The sequence below is a fragment of the Ammospiza nelsoni genome, chromosome W (assembly GCF_027579445.1).
Source record: "Ammospiza nelsoni isolate bAmmNel1 chromosome W, bAmmNel1.pri, whole genome shotgun sequence".
NCBI lineage: Eukaryota > Metazoa > Chordata > Aves > Passeriformes > Passerellidae > Ammospiza > Ammospiza nelsoni.
The window spans coordinates 13,525,790-13,549,717 of NC_080668.1; the positions used below are offsets into that span (position 1 = coordinate 13,525,790).

The window sequence follows — 23,928 nt, forward strand, 5'->3', positions numbered from 1 at the left end:
GCACTAAAGGCTACTGGAAATTTCTCGCAAAGGCAAGTTATTTTATTTATTACAGGGAGCTCTAAATCTTCTACGGCAGGCTGTTCCCAGTCTAGACTTACAAGAGTGCCAGCTGAAGTCTGGTAGAGTTCTTCTAAATGAACTTGTTCGTCTCCCCTATCTATCTAATAATTCACTGGATTCACAAACTCTCAGGGGTCGAGTCTAAACTACTGAGGCAGAGGAACTCCTCGGGTTTGTCTAGCCACGGTGAGAGCGTGCACAACTTACACTACAATTTACTACTTTTATCTAACAACTGTCTTCACTCACACTTTTCTACAGTTTACTCTGTTTTCTTCTGTTTTTTCTGTTGGGCGCTCCTTGCCCCCACAGCTTGCTTCGGCTGGTGTTTACTCAGCTTCTCTAGCGGCGGGTAGGACTTCCCCCCCCCGCGCAGCTTGTTTCGGCTGGCACTTACTCTGCCTTTCTGGCGGCGGGTAGGACTCCCCTCCCCCACGCAGTAGAGCACTATGGATCTACTCTCTTTTATACAACATACACTTTATACACTTGCACAATTGCAAATACAGCGCCCTGATCACTCAATGCAACATACAGCTACACAGTGTCCGGACACCACTCACACACACACAGGCAAAGAAAACATACGCGGGTCCAGCTCTGCTTTATCAGAATAATGAACCCCAATACACGCATACACGGGTTCACCCAGCCCACCCCCAGAGCTGCTAGCGGTTCTGCTCTATCAGAACGATGAACTCTGTCTCTAATACAGTTTTCAGCTGCTCTATCAGCTGAACTCAGCTGCTCTATCAGCTAAACCCAGACGTCTCTGGGTGATTTACTCTCTTGCTCTCCTTCCTCCCCCCCCGGGGGCCCCTCAGTACATACTGTATTTTCCTCCGCAGGCCAGCAGGTCTTTGTCTGTCCCAGCAGGAGGCAAGCCGAGACGAGCGGAGCCCCACCAGGAAAATCCTGGGGCGCGCCTAGGAGTCCGTCGGTCCCCTCCCTGCCCCTGCGGGGACAGAGATGGAGACGAAAAATATCTCCTTCTCCTGGCTGGCTCGCCAAGAATGTTTTGTGGAGAAAAGAAGAAACTTCATAACTTCGTAAAAGTTGTAAAGCCCAGTATGCTTTATTGCGGCGCGCGCCAGACGCAAGCTTCTCTAATAGGCAAGCGTACCTCTGAAGACTTCGGGTCGTCTTTTATCTCTTTCCCAAATGCATATGCATACAGTTTCACAATAAGTTCATACATATTCATTTGCATGACATTTAGCACTAGTTCTTCTTTATCAGAGGAATTCTTAGGTCTGGGGCAGATTGACCTTGCGGTAATTTCTGTTTTTCTTTTTCTGTCTCCTTGCTGTCTCTGGAATGCGGCCTTTCCTTCAGCTTTGGCCTTACAGACTTCTCACCTCTTCCAGGCACTTTACCTAATTCAGAATGGATCTCCACTCTGTCTCATTAATTATAGTAGTTTTGATAGGCTATAGGTAAAAGTTAAGGTATAGATTGGTTCTACTGTATTAAGATGCTCAGCAAAGAAAAGTATATAATGCATTGTAATCAAAACTAAAGAATCTCCAGGCTTGCCTGCAGCTGGAGCTGACAGCTGTAGGCACAGGCTCTGTCACCCACAACCTTGGACTGCTGTAACATCTTGGATGTAATAAACTGCATTTTAAAGAGTCACCTGGAGTCTCGCATCTCTCATTCCGGCTCTTAATCCCATGGAATGCTACAGGATTGGGTAAGAGTGGCTCAAAAGCTGCCTGGTAGAAAGGACCTAGGGATGCTGGTTGACAGCCAGCTGAACATGACCTAGCAGTGTGCCCATGTGGCCAAGAAGGCCAGTGGCATCCTGGCTTGTATCAGAAATAGCATGGCCAGCAGGGCTAGGGAAGTGATTGTCTCCCTGCACTCGGCACTGGTGAGGCCACACCTCAAATACTGTGTTTGGTTTTGTGTCCCTCGCTACAAGAAAGACATTGAAGCACTAAAGCATGTCCAATGAACAGCAACAAAGCTGATGAAGGGTCTGAAGAACATGTCTTATGAAGAGAGGCTGAGGGAACTGGAGTGTGGAGAGTTTGGTTCAAGCATGGCTTAAAGAAAAAGGCCATGAAGGCATACAGTTGAGAGAAAAGTAAAAAGGTAGTTGTAAAGCAGTTCCCAAGCTTGATTCTATAAACAATTAGGCTCTCTCAAGCATCACTTTATAAACAATAAGGTTCTCAGACAGTCTTCCCATAACAAGCAAAACACCCTCTCTGGGAAATGATGGCACCCTGGGAACAGATATGGAAGTTTTGGGAACCTTTCATATCACAGTGGGAATGCTAGTTCTGTTTTTAATAAACAATCATAGGTATTGTAAAACAAAAGGAGTGGTTAGAGCTTTCTCTGTTAACCTATCGTGAGCTTGGATTTTGCAATATGCATGAAGTTAATTAACACTGTTATATAAAGTGACTGATCGATCAGTAAATTGGAGTTCGATGCATCAATCAGATGGTCGTCTCCCTTCACTTCAATACTGGAGTTGCTAAGTCTGGAAAAAAGGAGGATGAGGGGACACCTTATTGCACTCTACAACTGCCTGAAAGGATGTTGTAGACAGGTGGGTGTCAGTCTCCTTTCCCAAGTAGCAAGTGATAGGACAAGAGGAAAGTGGTTGAGTCATCATCCCTGGAGGTATTTAAAAGAAGTCTAGATGTGGCACTCTGGGACATGGTTTAGCGGTGGACTTTGTAGCACTAGGTTAGTAGTTGGACTCAATGATCTTAAAGGTCTTTTTCAACCTAAATGATTCTATTCTATGAAAGAGTCAATTCTTGACAGTTAAACTTCAGTACAGATGTATTTATAAGGCATTTTCAAGAAGAGTTGGATGTCCTGTAACTCCTTTACCATACTGTTCCAGATTGCAAGGCAAGACGTATTCCTATTACCAACTGTATGGCATTTGTCTTTTGCCAAGTGGGCAGTTTGCCTTATCTCTCTCTCTGAGTGATCACAATCACTCCTCCCTTCGAAAGGGGACATCTGCTGATAACAGGATATTGAATGTCACTGCATGACTGATAAGAACTATAGCATCCCATTGTGAGATGCTCCGCCCAGAGGGAGGAGCCAAGTGTTGCTACCCAGATATAATCTGGAGACTGGAATAACTGCACGGCTTCTCCACTGGATTCCCCAGAGGAACAGCAGCTGCCTCTTGCTTCCACTGGATCTTCGGAGGAAGACTACACCCTTTTCTACAGGATCTCTGCTCCAGTAGAACCACACCTGACACTCCAGGAGGACTGCAGCCACATTTCCAATTGGACTGCTACCAACATCCTGACCAACAGGGTGTCAGGTTGTATTCTGACTCGGTCAGTGTTGGTTTGGTTTACTGCATTGTTTATTTTATCCTTTTATTTTCTTCTCTATTAAAGAACTGTTATTTCGTACTCCCATATTTTTGCCTGAGAGCCCCTTAATTTAAAATTTATAGCAATTCGGAGGGGTGGGGAGGGTTTACATTCTCCATTTCAGGGGAGGCTCGTGCCTTCCTTAGTAGACTCCTGTCTTTCCAAACCAAGACACATACCCATTCTCTTTTATCCTAGAGTATGATTTAGATTCTGGTTTTGATCAACGTTTTCACACACACAGATTTAGAGAAACTGAATCACTAGCTAGCGGTTTCTCCTCAGCTTATCAGCTGCCAAAAATTCAATGTCAATCACATTCTTCTGTGAGGACTACAGCACTTCTTCACTTTGAGGGCAAAAAAGGAATTCGCAGTACCTTAAATCTGAGAACACCCTCACAGAGGTACACACAGAAACATTAAAAATCCCAAGTTAGACAACTGTGTGTAGGAGTGAAATAAAGAACTGATGAAAACACAAAAATAATTCCATTTAAGGAAGATAAAGATATTCAGTCCACCAAGAAAAAAAAGATCATTTACTTGCCAACCATAAAAGAGATTTGTTTGAAGGCAAGAAGCAGGAGAGGCCACCACCAAAGCAAGCCATTTCATACCAACTCAAAAGCTCCTCCAGTGCCTGTGGCAAACTTAGTGAAAAAACAAACATCATTCCCCTCCCCACCATCCTTCAGCTTTACTGCCAAAAATAACATTTCTTGGTCCCTAACTAAGACGACTTTACATCTCACTTAGTAAAAGCAGTTTGGATATAGTCAGTATACTTGGCATGCATTTAAGAGAACATTTCTTCCCAGAGAAGCAATAAAATGTTATTCTGTGAATAAATAGTGGCTATGTCCAAAAGCAGGTACTCTTTGAAGCTGAAGAAAACATCTACATAGAATTTCATTCTCTCCACCTTGCTAGCCTCAGAGTCAAAGGAAAGAAGCAAATGCTTGCTTTCTATTACATATTCCAAAATGGACACCAATCTGCTGTACAAGATTAAACCTGTTATGGTTTAAACCCAGCTGACAACTAAGCACCATGCAGCTGCTCACTCACCCCCCACACGCCAGCAGAACAGGAAAGAGAATCAAAACTTGTAGGTTGAGATAAGAATAGTTTAATGATTGAAATAAAATTAAAATATAATAATAGTAAATATGTTTAAAAATAAGATTAGAAAAACCCAAGAAAAAACAAGTTATGCACAATACAATTTCTCACCACCTGCTGACTGATGCCAAACCCCATCCCTGAACCCTGATCGGCCCCTCTTCCAGGCAACTCCCTTTAGTATATATATTGGGCATGATGCTCTGTGGTGTAGATTTTTTTTGACCATTTTAGGTCAACTGTCCCAGGTGTGCTCCCTTCTAGTTTCTTGTGCATCTGCTCACTGGCAGAGAGAGCATGAGACACTGCAAAGTCCTTGACTCAGGGTAAGCACTACTTAGCAACAACTAAAACGTGCTTATCAACATTATTCTCATACTGAATCCAAAACATAGCACTGTACCAGCTACTTAGAAGAAATTAACTCTATCACAGACAAAACCAGGACAAAACCTCAGAAAGGAGAATAACAGTCAGGGAGACCACACATGGCTAGAGCTGGAACTGACAGATTTACTAGTTGCAAGTGGCTGCATCACTACAACGTCAATTTTATAGTGACAGAATAACCTCACAGGGACCTTATTTTCAGAATGGCACAAGACTTCACTGAAGATGCATGCTGTGAGAGTATGAGGAAAGAGGTGCATTTCTACAGACTGTGGAAAGCAACAGATCTGCAAAGAAGCCCAAAGACAACTACTCCAGCCAAGGTCTTAAGATGTCTGGAAAAAACAGGTACACCTTCATGACTGACTCCAAGTCCTGCCATTAGCCAGCTCCATTCTTAATCTCCAACTCCACAGATCAAATCAGTGATGAGGTCCAGTCTTCTTCTCTTACTACATTCAGTCTTCAATTTCAGAGCAAGGATGATACAACTCAAGAGTGAAAGAGATATAGTAATGTCCTGAGTTGGGTATATGATGCTTGTATCCCCAAAAATGTGTTCTGTTTATGCTGAATAGTAAGTTTTGCACTTTTAAGACTTGTTCTGAGAGCAAAGGGGGGAGAGAAGAAGTGCGTTTCTTAGCTAAGAAACTTAATGATCTTGAATTTTATAAGGAACTGCATTGAAAATAGTTAAGAAATTTGTTTCTGTGACTTTGCTATCTTAGTTTTTATAATCTTGTTGCTTTAGCTGTTCTTAGTTTTAGTGAATGGATAACTTTGTTCTCATAAAATAAGGATGTTATAGGAAAGAAGAGAGAGTAACTCAGGCTTAGACTGATTAATGTGTTATACCTGTGGTAAGGAAAAGTAGCTATACATCACAAGTTTTAGTCAAAAGAGAATTGTTTTAGCTAGAGAAGCCTTAGAGTTACTTTATAACTAGAGATTAATTAGATGTCTAAATAAGAAATTAGAACAATAAAATAATAAATGGGACATCACAAGAAGAAAAAGCACATGTGTGAGGCTTGAAAGGCCATGTGGAGGATGGCATGACAAAGATGATGGTGATGAAGTAAGAGACCCCTCCTCAAAATTACCAGAAAAGAACGTTAGATGGCAATACTGCTTCACAGAAAAACAGCGAGAAGAAACATGATACGTCTGTATCTGACAAAATAGTGGGCTGAACTCAGCAGAAGGAGGATAAAAGTTGCAGTGTATATAAACCCCTCTAAATCTTTGTTTCATCAGACATCCTTGGTGAATAAATGACTGCTTGTCCCCGATACTGGCCAGTGTCGTTATTAGGGATATTACTTCAACAACTCATAAATTGGTGAAGTTTGAACCTTTTGGTTCTCTCTGATTGAAGAGGCTGCATATACCTTACAGTCCATGTAGGTAAGCTGAGGGCTTTCCTTGAATGAAAGCTTTCAGAATTAAAAAGCACACGTTCCCCTCTCTCACCCTGGCATTTTGCTCACTTTGTCTGACCCCAGTGATAGGTAATGCAGCTAAATCAGAGAACCAACCCATGCCAGCATCAGTTGCCCCTATACACAAGAAGAAATGGACATGAAAGACAGGTCATTTAGTAAAGGAGGATGAAGCAGGGCCATCACAGGAATAGGAGGAAAAGACAGAACCAGAACAATAGGTAACCACTCAATCCTTATCCTTGAGTGAGCTGCAAGACATACTAAAATATTTCAGCCATCATCCAGGTACACATATCATCCCTGCATGAGAGCAGACAGGTGATAACAGTGCTAACAGTTTGGAATTAGAGGATAGAGAAGCCAAGCAGCTGGGATCACTTTCTAGTCAAAAAGGCATTGACAAGACAATTGGAAGAAGGACAGGAGTCCTTAGCTCCTGGAAGCAACTCCTATCAAGCAATAAAGGAAGATGTTATATGTCATCCAGGCAAGTAGAATGCAGTAAAGAAAGGTAGCCAGTACCTGAGAGAATTAGTGTCATGGTTTGGAATGGAAGGAAAATTTGGGGAAGTGATGCAAAAGCTTTTTGTGTAACTGACAGTCGGTTGAACCACTGAGAAGCTGGACACACCTCTGTGAAAAAGACATGTAAAGACAAAAAAAAATCGGGAACCTGCTCTTTCTTTTCCGGTTGGTGAGGAGGTGGCAGGCCCCGGCCCTGGCCCCCATCTCGCCCAGGCCGGGCCGGCTGGCCCTGCCACGGGCCGGGCCCTATCCTCCTTCCCGGGCCGCCCGCCGGCCCCCTCATCAGCCCCGTTCTGGCTGGGCCGGGGCCCCAGCAGCTGCAGAGCAGGAAGGTGGAGGGGAGGCTGCAGAGCCCAGGCCGGAGCAGGGCTGGCTGCGGCTGTTAAGATCTTGCCGTCAGGCCTCCTCCCCCCAGAGCGGCTGAGACCAGAGACCCCTGCAGCCCGTGCAGAGTGGCCCTGCGGCGGGAATTGAACACAGAGAAAAACAAAGACCAATCATGAGGCCGATCCTGACACAGTCCCAGCCGCGGCTCCTGCCACAAGTTACCAGCAGGTCGGGTATTCCCTAGGCAGGATGTTAATCCTTTCAGTGCTTCAAGCCTCCCTCGAGAGCGAGAAAGGAACAAGATGCAAGCATGTAAAGGAACAACATGAAGACATCGAGGTCAGTGAGTGTGAAAAATGTGTATTTTATGATTGGCTTTTCACAAATATTTAAATGAATATTATATGTGTTGTGTTAGAAAGTAATGCTGTATTAATTCTCTTAAGTAGTGTGGCAAATATAGTTTTAGGTTATAACAAAATGTTAAAATAGATACTATGCTATGTATGATACTTTTTTTTCTAGAGAAAGGAGGACTCGCACTGAGATAGCAATCACAGGACACCTAAATCTTTCAGAGAAAGGGAATTTATTGCTCCATTATCAGGAGAAACTAACTTCTTCCCACCTCGCACAGTCAAGATGACGCCGTTAGGCTTATGAGGAAGAAGTTGACAATGACCAGACAGAATCCTGTATTTGAATGGAATTTATGCATCATGTATGAGGTGTATGACTATGCAACAGGCTATCGTTTTTAAGGGTTAATCCTTTGTTAACGGGTGTCCTTTTTCAGGCTTATGCTGCCCAGAAAAAGGTACCTGGATGTCCGTAACTCTTTGTGTCTATTGTCTCATATTGTCCTAATTCAAATTGTCCAAATTATTATTACTCTAATTGTATTACTATTTTTATAACCATTTTATTACTATTAAACTTTTAAAATTCTAAAAACAAGTAATTGGCGTTTTTCACAGTGAGGAAGAAGTTAAGTCCCAGATGGGAGGGAGGAGAAGATGCCTTGGTCTTGGGGATGAAATCCTCTTGTAAGCTATGGAGAAAAGACTCTTTTTTTCCTATAATGCATTAAACTATGGGGAGATGAAAGTGTTCAAATTAATATTGAGCAAAGGCCTCCATGCTAAGGTAAGCAGATGTTGAAATAGCTGTGATCCTATGAGAAATTTGAACAGAGAAAGAGAGTAGTCCTGTGCTTCCAGGAGAAGAAGATTTCTGTTCCCAGACATGAAGATGATTTTAGAAATAGATAATGAGAACTTTTGCCTTTGAACAACTCATCTTTAAAACGATACCCCATAAGTCAACATGGCCCATCAACAAGCTGTGGGAAGGCTTGTGGAAATGGGAAGGATTTCATGATGGCAGGGTTCCCCAGGCAGCTGTTATTTGTGACAAAACTGAGAGCCACAAGAGAACTGTTTTCTTTCCTCTTGTGGAGGAATTTCCATAACCTTAACAAGAGGGACTTCTCTCCCTAAGTGAACTGAAGAAATACTATTCTAGAGGTGGTAAACTGACTGGAAATTTTAGGTTTGGTTTCTTTACATTGTCAGTGGGAAAGAAAAGGTTGTGGGGGGAGGAGAAGTGGTCTGAAGGCTTTGTTTTGATTCTTACGACTTTTTTTCTTTTAGTTACTTTTAATAAAAATTTCTTTATACCCTTTCAAAGTTTTGAGCCTGCTTTGCCTTTCTCCTAATCTTATCTCACAGCAGGAAGTGAACGCCTTGGTGATTGGCCAGCACTGAAGCCCACCACACTCATCAGCACATTGGTTGGGAAATCTCAAAATTGGGGAAATCTGATATTGGTGAACCAAAACCACTACACGAAATTGGTGTTTCTGCCCAGTTTTGAACTGAAACCGCCACAATTAGCCATGCAAGAGATTATTTATTTTGACTCAAAAAATGTGCAGTTACCCACAGACCCAAAGTCCAATGACCCATGTGGTGGAAATTTTATGGGAGCGCACCATTGTTGCACACCAAACCACTGGCAACAACAGTAACAATGGGCCACCAATGGTGGATGAAGTGGGTCACCAGCTCCAGGAATACAATGACAATCTCTCTTCCTCCTTTGTCTTGGCTGTGGAGAGACTGGTCCAGACACTCAAGAGGATAGATCCTACTCCCTCCCTACCTGTATGGACCAGCATCACAGCCATGAACACTAAGTGTCCTCCCACTCGTGAGGAAGGATATGGAAAGTACACACCACAGGGTACTCTGTGATTTTACCTGCGAGACCATGGAGAGGACATGAGTAAGTGGGATAGAAAACCTACTTTGACCCTAGAGGCATGAGTATGTTAATTGCAGGGTGGTAAAAAGGCTGATTTTACTCCTGACCCTCTGGAAAGCAATTCTACTGCTACAGGAAATGGAGAATCCTATGACCAGTAGGAGAGGAACCCGGCCTCAAGCCAGGTAGAGGGACAACTGGGTTTACTGCACTCTATGAATCAGAGGGCCTGGAAAATCAGACCCATGGGAAATCCTTATCCTGTGGATCTCTGGTAGATACTGGTGTATTTACTGCCCATCTACTGCACCATGTACCATAATGCCATCAAGCTATGCAGAAGCAGAATCCATTTGCATTTCTGGAGTGACAGGAGTATCCCAACAGCTGACTGTTACCTAGCCTCCTAGAGGACCCTTCTGTTGTGGGGTTTCAGAAAGCTGAATAACAATAGGTGCCCATCTCTACCATAATGGTTTACTGGTAGCACACCAACTGGGATTCTGTCATTCCCATCCTTAAGCTGATTCATCAACTGGAGAGCCAAGGAGTGATCAGCAGGACCTGCTTGCCCTTTAATAGTCCCATACGGCCAGCGTGAAAGTCAAATGAAGAATGTAGACTAAGAGTAGATTATTGTAGCCTTAATGAAGTCACACCATATTACCGCGACCTGTGTGGGTCGCAGTTGGCGAGAGAGAGACGGTGAATCTTGTTTCTTGATCAGAAGGCTTATTTATTAATATATGATATATAATACATTATTACTATACTAATAGAATATAGAGAGAGGTTTGCAGAGCTGCTAGCTAAGCTAAGAATAGATAGAAAAGAATCCACAACAAAGTTGTGTCCAGGGACTCAGTCCCCTGGCTTGCACTGATGATTGGCCCTTAATTATAAACATAGAAAATGAGCCAATCAAGGTGAATCCTATTGCATTCCACAGCAGCTGATAATAATTGTTTACCTTGTCTTCAGAGACCTCTGGCCTCCCAAAGACACAGAAATCCAAAAGGAAAGATTTCTGTGGAGAAATGTCTGCGACATCTCACCTTTCTAAGTTGTATAAAAATAAAAGAAAAATGCTGATGTGGAATGAACAGGAAATTCCTTCACCTATAAAATATAGAATACTAACAATTCACTAAAACAATCCTACAATATAAGAAAATTGCCAAAAACAATGCAAAGGAAATTGAAGTCCATGCAGCTGAGTTTCAGGAACAGTCCAAGAGCCGAAGTTGTTTCCCTTCGAATATCTGAGAGTCCTTTTGGTCCTGAAACAGACTTCTGCAAAAGAGTTCCATCAATAGTTATCAAAAACCATTGACAGTCTTAATACAATTTTAAACAATTTGAACAATTTTGAAATGTCCTTTCTGCTGGCCTTTCAGTGCTTCAACGCTCCAGAGCTGCTGCCCAGTATTTTCAATCTTTTTTATTTAATTTTTAAATTTTTTTTTTTTTTTTTTTTTTTTTTTTGATCGAAAAGCAAAAAGAAGCAGCAGCCGACCAGAGCAGTGCCAGAGAAGGAAAGGCCCTGGGGGCCCTGGCCCATACTGGACCAGGAACCCCAAAACTGGCTCACACAGGGGGACCCGGACCGGTAGGACAAACCAGAACCCCTAGAAACACAAGGAGGCCAAATGATGGCCCTGGCCCAGGAACCTCCTGAGCCCAGCATCCCAGGCCAAACCCATAAGGAAGGCTCTGCATTCCCGCAGGCCTGAACTTTTCTGCCAGCACAATGGCAGCACGGGTAGTGAGACGCTTCCTTTCCCCTAAACCACTGAGGCATGCCAGCAGCAGGGAAATAGAAGCTGCCCCGAGAATCTTCATCTCGGGTCTGGGAATGTTTGTTTCCCACAGCATCACGGCACCACCCCCACTGGGCTGGGGACCAAAGGCAAAACTTTCGGGAGCCCCTCCCCCTCACCGCTAGGGCACAAGAGAGGCGGCGGCCTCCATGGGACAATCCCCGAAAAACCACCCCCCAAACCGCCGAGCTTGAAAGCCGGCAGCCGGACTGCCACAATAGTGAGCTGGCAGGCAGCCCCTGCTCCACTGAAGGAGAGACCAGCCTCCAGGGCGGCTGCTGGGACGTCCGGTGGAAGCAGCGGGGACGGAGCCGGAACCGGGGGGGGAACCGCGCTGAGCGTGGGATCAGCCGCGGGCTGCTTCGAGGGTCCCGCAGGTTCAACTCCGTTTTCTGCTGCTGAGTCTGGGGTCCGCTGCGGAGGTGGCGGGGACGCGCGGGAACACACTGTTGCTGCGTCCCTTGGCTCTGAAAGCGGCGGCAGACACGGCACGGGCACCAGCGGATCCTGGAGAAGCGGCGGAGCGTCGCTGTTGCTTAGCAACAGGTCAATCGACGGAAGTGCTGTCTCTTCTGCCTTCTCCGACACAGGCTCTTGCGGGGGCAGGAAGGCCGGTGAAACCGCGGGCGGGACCTCCTGGAGAGGCGGAGACGGGATCTCCTGGAGTGACGGCTCTAGCAGGGCCGTGGAGGAAACCTCGGAGACCGGTGCCGCCCCCGTTTCTGAAGGCGGAGTCTGAGAGGCCGGCGCTGGCTTGAGCGGCCACTCCCATCCCCCCGGAGAGAGAGAAGGGGGGAAAGGAGAACACTCCATCTGAGCATGCTCCGGAGCAAGAGTAAAAAAAACTTCTTCGCGCCGCGAAGTTTCAGCCCCCCCCGCCGCGAAGCAGGGGGGGGAAAAAAGCCCAAAGTCGTCACCCACGGGGTCTTCTGCCAAGGGTGGTGGAAACGGAGCTTGGCCATAACAATTAGAGATCCATTGAAAACAAGCTGCTCTGCGTTTCAGGACAGGGAAAAGCTTTATAAATGCTGGGTAGATGGAAGGCAACACGCGTCCCTCCAGGTAGACGCACTGGATAATCGAGTCCATGCACTCCCAGACAAAAACATCTAAGGCATATAAGACATCAGCAAAGAACCCAAAAAGCTTTGCCCATCGAAAGAATTCATAGATATCTGTTTTTGACAAAAAGAAACCGTCTTCCCTGCACCAATGTTTCCAGAGGGCTATTATTTTCTCCTCTGAAGGGGAGAATTGAATCTCTTCTGGCAAGGCATGGGTCTGCCATACAAACAGCCACAAGCTACGAAGGGCTGGTTCATCAGGGATAGAAAAGTGAACAGTACCTTTTGAAAGAGTCCAGCTTGCTCTGGCCAGCTCCACAGGTCTGCTGTTCTTTTCCATCATCTTTCCTGATGGTTTTCCAGAAGAAAGATTCTCTTTGTGGTCAGCCTTGGCTGTGAACTCTGTCCAAATCAGGATCTTCGGTTCTTCAGCTCCTGGCTTGAATCCACTTTCTGAGGTCGCTTCAAAGCAACCCTCAAATGCCACACATACAGGATTTTTACCCAGTGCAGCAATTTTGCTCCTCTGGTCTTATCAGATTAATTTTTGCTCTTACACGAGGGGTCACCAGATATTACCGCGACCTGTGTGGGTCGCAGTTGGTGAGAGAGAGACGGTGAATCTTGTTTCTTGATCAGAAGGCTTATTTATTAATATATGATATATAATACATTATTACTATACTAATAGAATATAGAGAGAGGTTTGCAGAGCTGCTAGCTAAGCTAAAAATAGATAGGAAAGAATCCACAACAAAGTTGTGTCCAGGGACTCAGTCCCCTGGCTTGCACTGATGATTGGCCCTTAATTATAAACATAGAAAATGAGCCAATCAAGGTGAATCCTATTGCATTCCACAGCAGCTGATAATAATTGTTTACCTTGTCTTCAGAGACCTCTGGCCTCCCAAAGACACAGAAATCCAAAAGGAAAGATTTCTGTGGAGAAATGTCTGCGACAACACCACTGCCAAGCACTGACATACCAGACATGCTGGAACTTCCATATGAGCTGGAGTCAAAGGCAGCCAAGTGGTATGCCATGATTGATAATGCTAATGCACTTTTCTCCATCCCTTTGGCAGCAGAGGGTTATCCACTACTGTAGTGAAACAATCAAGTTTAGCCACAGCCCCGTAGAGAATCTGAAATGCTGACACAGCAGCAAAGAAGCTTCCTGACTCCAGGGACATCCGCCCTATAACCTATCCCTATAGCCACGTAAGGCAATATCTTGTTAACCCTACTATTGGTCACTTATGGTCCCTCTAACACCTTGCCATTGGTCATGATTGGAACCGGGCCAAGGGTATAAAAGTAGCATACTGTACCCCTACTAACTCGGAAGAAGAAGAGCTGAGACCCTTCACGAACCCCTCCAATAAAGCCTTACTCGTGGAACAGCCGATGTCTTCTTCTCCTCTCTCTACCATCTGCTGGAGCCTCAAGCCAAGGGAAAAGCTACCTAGCAAGCAAAGCTGAAATCATAAGAGCTGGCTAATCACTAAGAGCTGAATATTCCCTGCTTGCTAGGGGCTGACCCGCGGCCTTGGTCTGAGCAAGCTGGCTTCTGGCTCTCAGTCCCCTTGGGGGCTGAGCTCTGGAGCTGTAATAGCCTGCTCTAGGATAAGACCAATTAAGGCTCATTTAAGCAGCGGCCCAAACGTGATCGTCCTCGGACCCTACCCCCAGGGGTGAAGCATCACCGGAGCATCGGAGCCTTTTTGGGGTCTCCTGTTATTGCCTGTTCAGGAAGCCTCTCCTTCTGCAAAAGGACTTTTCGTTTTAGAAAATCCTCTCTGCGGAAGGCTCGATTCGTCCCTCAACACACATCTGGACAAGATAACGTCCGAGGAGAATTGAGCAGCAGACCCCATTCCACAGACCCCTGACCCCAAAGGACATAAGTATTACTTAAGATTGCACGCATACCTTTGGGTGCTCTAAAAAACCTTTTACGTTTTTTTTCTTTTTTTTTCTCGTTTTTCTGTGGAAAGGGCTTGAAAAAAAATATGGGTACTTGTTTAAGCACCCTAAAACTAACCACACTTGAGAGAGAGTTATATTTACCATTGTAGCAACCTTATCTGTTAATAATTTCACTTTTTCTAAAGGTAGTCTGTCAAAAAAGGCTCTTAAAAAATTTGTTACTTGGATTATGCTGCATTTCCCTGAAACTAATAAAACCACAATTACTGAAAATTCTTTCTGTGATACAGTTGGAAACACTATTTATATGTCTCAAACAAAACAGGACTTTTCTGTTACTAACTTCTTACCTTTATTTCATATAATAACAAAAACGATTGAAAAAAGCAATTCTGAAAAAAGCTCCAAACTAACAGATCTCTCCTCTTCATATGCTAATTGCGCTGATAAGATAACAGAGGTATGTGGCTCGCACGCCAGAGAGCCCCTGGGCTCTGCAGTGCTTCCTGCAGATATCACGTTAAATGCAGAGGCCAAGCAGTCCCCCCTCATCCCCTCTCCCTTGCTTCAGAGCCGGCAGCGCTCACCACGGTCCCCCCCCAAACACCCCGCTCACTCGCAGGGCCCGCGCTGCCCAACTCCCCGATTCCTGCTGCAGCCCCCCATCCCCCCTGCCCCGCTTCCTTCCCACCTCTGGCCCGGGGGCCTCGCTCCCCGTCCCTGCCGCCGTAGCCCCCGCTGCGGCCACCCCTCCCCCTGCGCCGGTCTACCCCCTCCTCGTTCCCCCCGCCCCCGTGCTGCCTTTGTCGCCTTCCGTCGACGGGATTCCGGTCCTCCCTACCCCCGCGCCGCCGTTCCCCGGCCCCGCTTCCTCCATCGCCATACCCCCTGCTCCCGCTACTGCCCCCGCCCTGTCCCCCGCTCCCCCCACTGCACTCCCCGGCCCCGTTATCGCCGCTGCCCCCCCCAACCCCGCGCTGCTACCCCCCGCCCCCACGGCCATCCTCCCCGCCGTCACCGCCCCCACTCCCGCCCCTCCCGAGACCCCCCCGGCCCTCCCGGCCCCGGCTGGGAGCGGGCCGGCCCCTCCCGCCGCTTTCCCGAGCCATGCCGACACCCTGTCCTCCTGCACCGAGCCTCACACATGCGCAGTAACACCAGCACCACCACCCTATACCTGTAGTACCCCAAACCAGCGGCACTGCTTGCGCACCTCCAAACCCCCCAAGCGTGCATCCCCAGCCCGCCCCCCCCCCCACGCGTCCCTCCAACCCCTGACACAACCCTCCTGCCACCCGAACGGATCAGAGACCACCCGTGGCATCCCCTCCCCAACCCAACTCGGTCCCTGTTGTGCTGCCACCCCTCACCCAATAGCGCCAACTCCTGGCCAGTCATTGAAAACCTTGAAAAGCGCTTCTAAACGAAAAAAAAGGAATTCACGGGTAGCAAATCCCTCACAGTGTTCCTCAGACGATGAGAGCTCCTCCGATGAATCTGATTTTGATACGATTAACATAGACCCATGGGCTCTTATTAAGATAGAAGCTACGAAGTCTGGGAACTGGGACCTAGCACAGAAAATCACAGCCTTTCTGGTCGAATACAGGCAAGGAAGGAATGGTGGGGTATCTAATATCAAGACATGGAAACAAATTTCGAATAAGGAACTAGTGCAAGTGAGAAATATAGCCAAAGAACATGGAAATATAGCCAAAGAACATGGACGTAGTTCACATATCTTTAGAAATTTCCTAGAAGCCATGTTCTCTGCACGTCTTGCTTCCCCACGATGTAAAAAATATTTCACAATGCCTCCTGTCCCTGGCAGAATATTTGTTATGGGACAGGCATTGGAAGAAACACTTAAAAACGTTATCAGATTCATATACTGCCGATGCTACTAAGACTAACTTCACAGTAGAACAGCTGGCCGGCGAAGGAGACTTACTAAAGCCAGCTGAACAAATGGAAACTCTGAATAAAGAAGCGCTGCAGGATGTAGCAATTGCAGCTAAAACCTCCTTGCTTCTTATGCGGGATGAGTCAATGCCAACAATGCATTTTTCTACTATCAAACAAGGCATTGAAGAAAGCTTTATAAAATTTGTGGACAGACTTAGAGATGCTTTGGAGAAACAGATAGAGAGCACAGAGGCAAGGAAGGAACTCTTATGTAAGCTTGCTTTCAGCAACTCAAATGAGAAATGTAAGGCCGTTTTGAGGTCTTTACCCGTGGATTCAAACCCTACTATAGAGCAGATGCTAGAATGCTGTACATGTCACATGTCTACTGAAAAGACAGTGGCCCAAGCAGTAGCTAAGGGTATTGCTGAAGGACTTTCGGATGCATATGCAGTCATAACCTCTAAAGAACAAGCTAAATGCTATCACTGTGGAGAACTAGGACATTATATAAAGGACTGCCCAGGGAGATCGCCCCCCCAATACCATCGTAATTATTATCAAAGACCCCAACATCAGCAATGCTATCAGCCGTGTCCTTTAAACTCCTTGAGCCGCCTGTTCGACCTTCGGGCGCAGAATACAAATCAAAGGCCACCCAGACCAAATCACGCACAAACCCAGGCTGCTCCAGACCCAAAGAAGAAGCCCCAACCCACGGGACAGCCCAAATGGGTACCCGCCGGCAACTGGTAACTGCTTTGTCCATTGACTTTAATGATAAGAATGTTCACCGTGTTCCCACAGGAAAATATGGACCTAAAGGGAGTCCTTCAGACATTTTAATTACAGGTGACTCTCTTAATACTCCAAAGGAAATCTTCATTGTTCCGGAAGTGCTGACATTGCAGCCGGGACAAGAGATCCTCGTGCAGGTATACTGCATAGACTTACCATTTTTTCTTTCTAAGGGAACCCCAATAGCTCAGGCCTTCTTACTCCCAAAGAATCACAGGGAATAGATTCCTCTCAACCCTACAGGCTATGTGGGCACAAGTCATGGGACCATCTAAGCCTACCATCGAGTGCGGCCTCTCCCACAAAGGAGAGAAGACCCACCTGCCAGGGATGCTGGACACCGGTGCAGATGTGACCATCATCGCCTATTCAGATTGGCCAGCACACTGGGATCTACAACCTGTTGCAGGCATGATTTCCAGGACTGGTGGAGCTACGGTATCCATGAGAAGCAAGAACAACATCCTTGTTGAAGGGCCTGAAGGTAAGCTGGCAACCATCCGTCCATTTGTGGTAAGGGCCCCCATCACCCTTTGGGGCAGAGACGTTTTATCCCAGTGGGGTGCTTCCCTACGTATTCCAATTCAGGATTTCTGACTGGGGCCACTGAGTGGAGCGCGCTGCCAGAAATACCCCGTCTCACCTGGAAAAGCCACGAGCCAATCTGGACCAAGCAGTGGCCCCTAAAGAAAGCCAAGCTGCGTGCCCTAAAATCTCTTGTGGAAGAACAGCTCAAAAAAGGCCTCATAGTGGAGTCCGACAGCCCTTGGAACTCTCCAGTCTTCGTTCTACCAAAGCCTGGTACTAACAAGTGGAGGCTTCTCCACGACCTTCGCAGAATCAACGAAGTCATCAAGGACATGGGCCCTCTTCAGCCTGGCCTGCCCTCCCCATTGGTGCTGCCTAGAGACTGGACACTTGCTATCATAGACATTAAGGACTGTTTCTTCAGCATTCTTCTGAACCCTGAGGATGCTCCACGGTTTCTTTCTCCATTCCCTCTATTAACAAGGAGGCTCCACTCAAAAGATATCATTGGCGCTATCTTCCTCAGAGACTAAAAAACAGCCCTACAATCTGCCAGTGGTACATGTCTCACATCCTGTCTCCCATTCAGAAATCATTTCCAGATGCTATCATCTATCACTATATGGATGACATTCTGGTGTGTGCTTCAGACAAAGCTTACTTGGACAAAACGGTTAAAAAGACTATTGAAGCCATTGAAAAGGCAGGAATGGAAATTTGTGAGGACAAAATCCAGTACACTGAGCCATGGGCTTATCTTGGAGTCCAGATCCGGGCAAGAACCATCGTAACTCAGCAGATCACCATCAACAACGACCCAAAAACCTTCAGAGACTTACACAGCCTGTGCGGATCCATCAACTGGGTGCGTCCACTGCTAGGAATTACATCAGAGGACCTTGCTCCCTTCTTCAATCTTCTTCGTGGACCCAAGGAACTGGACTCTCCCTGCACTCTCACAGAGGAGGCCAGAGGTGCCATCGTCAAAGTCCAGGAAGCCCTGTCTTCACGCAAAGTCCATCGCTATGACCCCAGTCTGCCTTTCCAGTTCATCATCCTGGGAAAAGCACCTCGATTCCATGGACTGATTTTCCAATGGGACCCTCAGCTGCAAGATCCTTTGTTGATACTGGAATGGGTTTTTACAAGTAGCCAGCCTACAAAGACACTTACCACCTACCAGGAGGTTATAGCACACTTAATAAAAAAGGCTAGGACTCGCCTTTGCTCTCTTTCAGGTTGTGATTTTGAATGCATATATTTGCCAATAACCCTTAAAGACTTTGAGGATTTGATCAAGACCAATGCGAGTCTTCAGTTTGCTCTGGACAGTTATACGGGTCAAACTTCATCAGACATCCCACAACATGATCTTTTTAACCAGAATGAAACTTTCCATTTGATTCCAAAACAAATCCAAAGTAGAAAACCTCTCAAGGCTCTAACCTTATTTACAGATGGCTCAGGGTCATCCCACAAGTCGGTGATTACTTGGAGAGACCCCCAAAAACAAGATTGGCAATCTGACGTACAAACAGTAGAAGGATTGCCACAGATTGCAGAATTAGCAGCTGTCGTCAGAGCCTTTGAAAAATTTAAAAACGAGCCTTTCAATCTGGTCACAGATTCAGCTTATGTTGCTGGTATAGCCATGAGAGCAGAACATGCTCTTCTCAAAGAGATCTCTAACCCAAAGTTATACCACCTGCTCTGTAAATTAATACAATTGATATCCCACAGAAAGCAACCTTATCACATAATGCATGTGAGGTCTCACACGGGCCTCCCAGGTTTTGTTGCAGAAGGCAACAGGAAAGCAGATGCATTAGCAATGGCAGCAGAAACTGCTAACGTTCCTAACATCTTTGCTCAGGCAAAGCTGTCACCCGCGTTTTTTCATCAAAATATACCTGCCCTTATAAGAATGTTTAAGCTCTCAAAGGATCAGGCAAAAGCTATTGTGGCTACCTGTCCGAACTGTCAAAACTACCAGATACCATCGATGGGTATGGGAGTCAATCCCCGAGGTTTGAATAGCTGCCAGCTGTGGCAGACAGATGTAACTCACTTTGCACCTTTTGGAAGGTCAAAGTACGTGCATGTATCTGTCGACACATTCTCAGGAGCAGTATTTGCATCATCACATGCAGGAGAAAAAACCATGCACACAATAAAACACTTTCTCCTCGCTTTTGCCACCCTGGGTGTACCAAAGGAGATTAAAACAGATAATGGACCAGCCTATACCTCCCACAAGTTAAAGGAGTTCTTCAATGAATGAGGCAGAGCACACAAGACGGGCATACCTGTAAACCCCACAGGACAATCCATTGTGGAAAGGACACATCAAACCCTCAAAAGAGTCCTCAATCAACAGAACAGGGACACGAAAATCACATCTCCAGTGGAAAGACTTTGCAAGGCTCTCTATGTCATCAACTTCCTGAACTGCACAGCATCAGAGCCTGACCCACCAATACTCCGCCACTTTGCAAATACCACCCAAGCAAAGCTCACGGAGAAACCACCCGTGCTCGTGAAGGACCCTGAAACACACCAAATTTCTGGACCTCATCAGTTGATTACCTGGGGTAGAGGGTATGCGTGTGTGCTACTACCATCTGGTCCACGGTGGTACCCAGGAAAATACGTAAAACCATACTTAGGCACAGCGAACACTACTGCAGATGAAGACAAGAACTCTCCTGAGGCAAACACAAGACCACCTCAAAACTAAACCAGCTCTGCGTGGAGACGAAGACGTCGCCGAACACCCACAAACACAAGAACAGACCGCCCCATTACAAGGTAGCAGAGAAAACAGAAAGTTAAACAACAGTCTGCTGTACCAGGCCACAGATAGCCTTAACACAAAAGTGTTCTCTGAATTATGTGTTATTACACTGTGTTTTGTATTGTAAAAGCCTTATTATTCCCTCTTCCTAACCTTAAAACCCTTTATCCTTCTACCCGCTCCTCCTCCATTAGTGTAGCTTAGAAATTAAAAGAAAAAGGGGGGGAGGAGGGGAACACAGAAAAGAACAAGGCAGAAATCCCTCTCATCATAAAGATAACAAATTGTGCTTATATTCCCTTTCAGAAGCCCTATTCCTGCCCAAAGTTGAAAAATATCTCCATCGGTGCTGTCCTCACCGCTGCCTGGATGTTCTTCACCATACCGCGTGCCTTGGGCTGGATTAGCCCTCAGCCCAGCCATAATGTTTGAGTAACCTTAGCAAAAACACTAAAACAAGACAACATGTGCTTGTCCATGGGAAGCATTGATAATCCACTTTCTACATGTCTAGTAGGAATTCCCTTTGTAGCAGATGACTGGCCTGTCTATAACTCCGAGGTTCTCTGCGCCACAGGTAAGAGACCCAATGGTATTACAGCGGCCTGAGTGGGTCGCTGCTGGTGAGAGAGAGACGGTGAATCTTGTATCTTGATCAGAAGGCTTATTTATTAATATATGATATATAATACATTATTACTATACTAATAGAATATAGAGAGAGGTTTGCAGAGCTGCTAGCTAAGCTAAGAATAGATAGAAAAGAATCCACAACAAAGTTGTGTCCAGGGACTCAGTCCCCTGGCTTGCACTGATGATTGGCCCTTAATTATAAACATAGAAAATGAGCCAATCAAGGTGAATCCTATTGCATTCCACAGCAGCTGATAATAATTGTTTACCTTCTCTTCGGGGGCCTCTGGCTCCCGAAGACACAGAAATATGAAAGAAAAGGATTTCTGTGGAGAAATGTCCGCGACACAATGGGGCTGATACTTGGGACGAGTGGACAAAAATTCTGCCAGATGCTCGAGAGGAACCCCAAGAATTGGATCTATTGGGATCCTGCAAGGCCACATATTGTGTCAAATTCTACTTCAGGCATCCGAAAAACGATTGGCCAGAAATTGACCAAGACAAAACCACATGTCGAAAAGATGTATCACCAATCAACAAAGCCTATAACCCTCATGACTGGTGCAATTACACCGCTCGTGTGATTTCTGTGTCCTCCCTCCATCCCAAAGTATTACCCAAGGGAATGTTTCTCATCTGTGGTGACAGAGTATGGGCAGGGATCCCCTCCCGACTCCAGGGAGGTCCCTGTACTCTGGGAAAACTTTAAACCCTTACTCCAAACATCACCCTGTTACATAATTGGAAAAAAGAAAGTGAATCAAAACATCAAAAAAGGTCCTACAGTGAATTTGATGAAAATTATGATCCGAGATTATACGATTGGAACAGACCAAAAAAGATTGCTGTCTCTCTGTTTTTACCCTGGGTAGCTGCAGCTAAAGCCCTCGGTGAAATCAATCACCTTGGGTGCTGGCTCAGTAAACAAGCTAACACCACATCAGCAGCCTTAAGTGATCTCTTAAAGGAAGAAGAAACCACAAGACAGGCTTCACTCCAAAACCGAGCAGCAATCGACTTCCTGCTGCTTGCCCACAGACATGGATGTGAGGACTTCAAAGGAATGTGCTGCTTCAACCTCTCTTCGCGTTCGGAGTCCATCCATGCGAACATCCAGAAACTGAAAGATCTCGTGAAGGACTTGAAAGTAGAAAGAATCCCAGACTGGGTCAATGAACTTTTCGGGCAATGGGGACTAACAGGATGGGCTGCATCTTTGGTTAAGGGAATGTTGCTGATTCTCCTTGTAATTGTCATTGTGTTAGCTATGTTCTTGTGCCTTGTTCACTGTTTCAAAAGAACTATCGCGAATGCATTTTTTGTAAAAACAGAAAGTGGAGTTGTAGTGAAACAATCAAGTTTAGCCACAGCCCCGTAGAGAATCTGAAATGCTGACACAGCAGCAAAGAAGCTTCCTGACTCCAGGGACATCCGCCCTATAACCTATCCCTATAGCCACGTAAGGCAATATCTTGTTAACCCTACTATTGGTCACTTATGGTCCCTCTAACACCTTGCCATTGGTCATGATTGGAACCGGGCCAAGGGTATAAAAGTAGCATACTGTACCCCTACTAACTCGGAAGAAGAAGAGCTGAGACCCTTCACGAACCCCTCCAATAAAGCCTTACTCATGGAACAGCCGGCGTCTTCTCCTTCTCCTCTCTCTACCATCTGCTGGAGCCTCAAGCCAAGGGAAAAGCTACCTAGCAAGCAAAGCTGAAATCATAAGAGCTGGCTAATCACTAAGAGCTGAATATTCCCTGCTTGCTAGGGGCTGACCCGCGGCCTTGGTCTGAGCGAGCTGGCCTCTGGCACTCAGTCCCCTTGGGGGCTGAGCTCTGGAGCTGTAATAGCCTGATCTAGGATAAGACCAATTAAGGTTCATTTACACTACACCTGGAATTGATTGCCCAGAAGTGGAAACAGAGGCCTACCTTCTGCCATGGACTGATCCAGACTGCACTGAAACAGGGCAAACCTCCAGAATATCTGCAAAACCTTGATGATAATATCGTATGAGGCAATACAGCAGAAGAAAATCTTGAGAAAGGGAAGAAAATAGTCCCAATCATTCTGAAAGCCAGTTTTGACATAAAACAAAGTAAGGGCAAAGGACTTTCACAAGAGATTCAAGTTTTTAGCAATAAAATGGCAAGATGGACATCATCAGATCCCAATGGATTTGATTAACAAGATACTAGTTGTTGGAGACTGTGGGGAGGAAAGGGTTAAAAAAGGAAGATTGGTAAAGAGAGTTGTGCTCAAGATGACCTTGCAGCTGGGGGGTACTAAGAATATTAATGCTGGGAAAATTCACTGTTGTTTCTGTCTATCTTGAGAAGTCAGATAACATAATGCTATAAAAAGACCTAAAAAGCATTCTTCACAGGCCTAGGCCTACTGTGAAGTCAGGGGGGAAGGGAAATAAGAAGCTTGTAGATTGTAAAACACAGCCTTGTGAAAAATTGTGCCTGTGCCAGGCCTTTGATATGTGAGACTGGGAACAGCCTGAGTCCTTTTTGCCCCTGCTAAAATGACATAAGCTTAGCAGTGTATGGGTCCCTGTTTTGCCAGCAAAATAATGGAATAAATCCTTTCTTCACACTTCACCTGTGGATCTGGCTGGACAGCAGCCATGCAGAGAGGGGCCTGGGGTACTGACTGACAGCAGACTGAACATGAGTCAGCAGTGTGTCCACACAGCCAAGAAGGCCAATGGCATCCAGGCCTGTATCAGGAACAGTGTGGCCAGCAAGACTAGAGAAGTGATTCTTCCCCTGTATTCTACATTGGTGAGGCCACACCTTGAGTACTGTGTCCAGGTTTGGGTTCCCCAATTTATGAAGGATGTTGAGACCCTGGAGGGTGTCCAGAGAAGGGCAGCAAGACTGGTGAAGGGACTAGAACACAAGTCCTATGAGGAGTGGCTGAGGGAGCTGGGGTTGTTCAG

The 23,928-nt window shown here is 45.9% G+C and overlaps 2 protein-coding genes across 5 annotated transcripts in view; both read right to left on the reverse strand.

Annotated features, from left to right (window-relative positions):
* The window catches only part of LOC132086212 (uncharacterized), a 308,574-nt gene extending 293,734 nt beyond the window's left edge, over positions 1-14,840 (reverse strand). The window contains exon 1 of the mRNA XM_059491695.1: positions 10,175-14,840. Coding sequence (XP_059347678.1) covers positions 11,376-12,728 — 1,353 coding nt within the window. The 5' untranslated portion in view covers positions 12,729-14,840 and the 3' untranslated portion in view covers positions 10,175-11,375. The remainder of the gene's footprint in view (positions 1-10,174) is intronic.
* Positions 1-23,928, reverse strand: part of LOC132086213 (protein FAM219A-like) — a 211,622-nt gene that overhangs the window by 162,669 nt on the left and 25,025 nt on the right. The gene's annotated exons all lie outside the window — the stretch shown is intronic.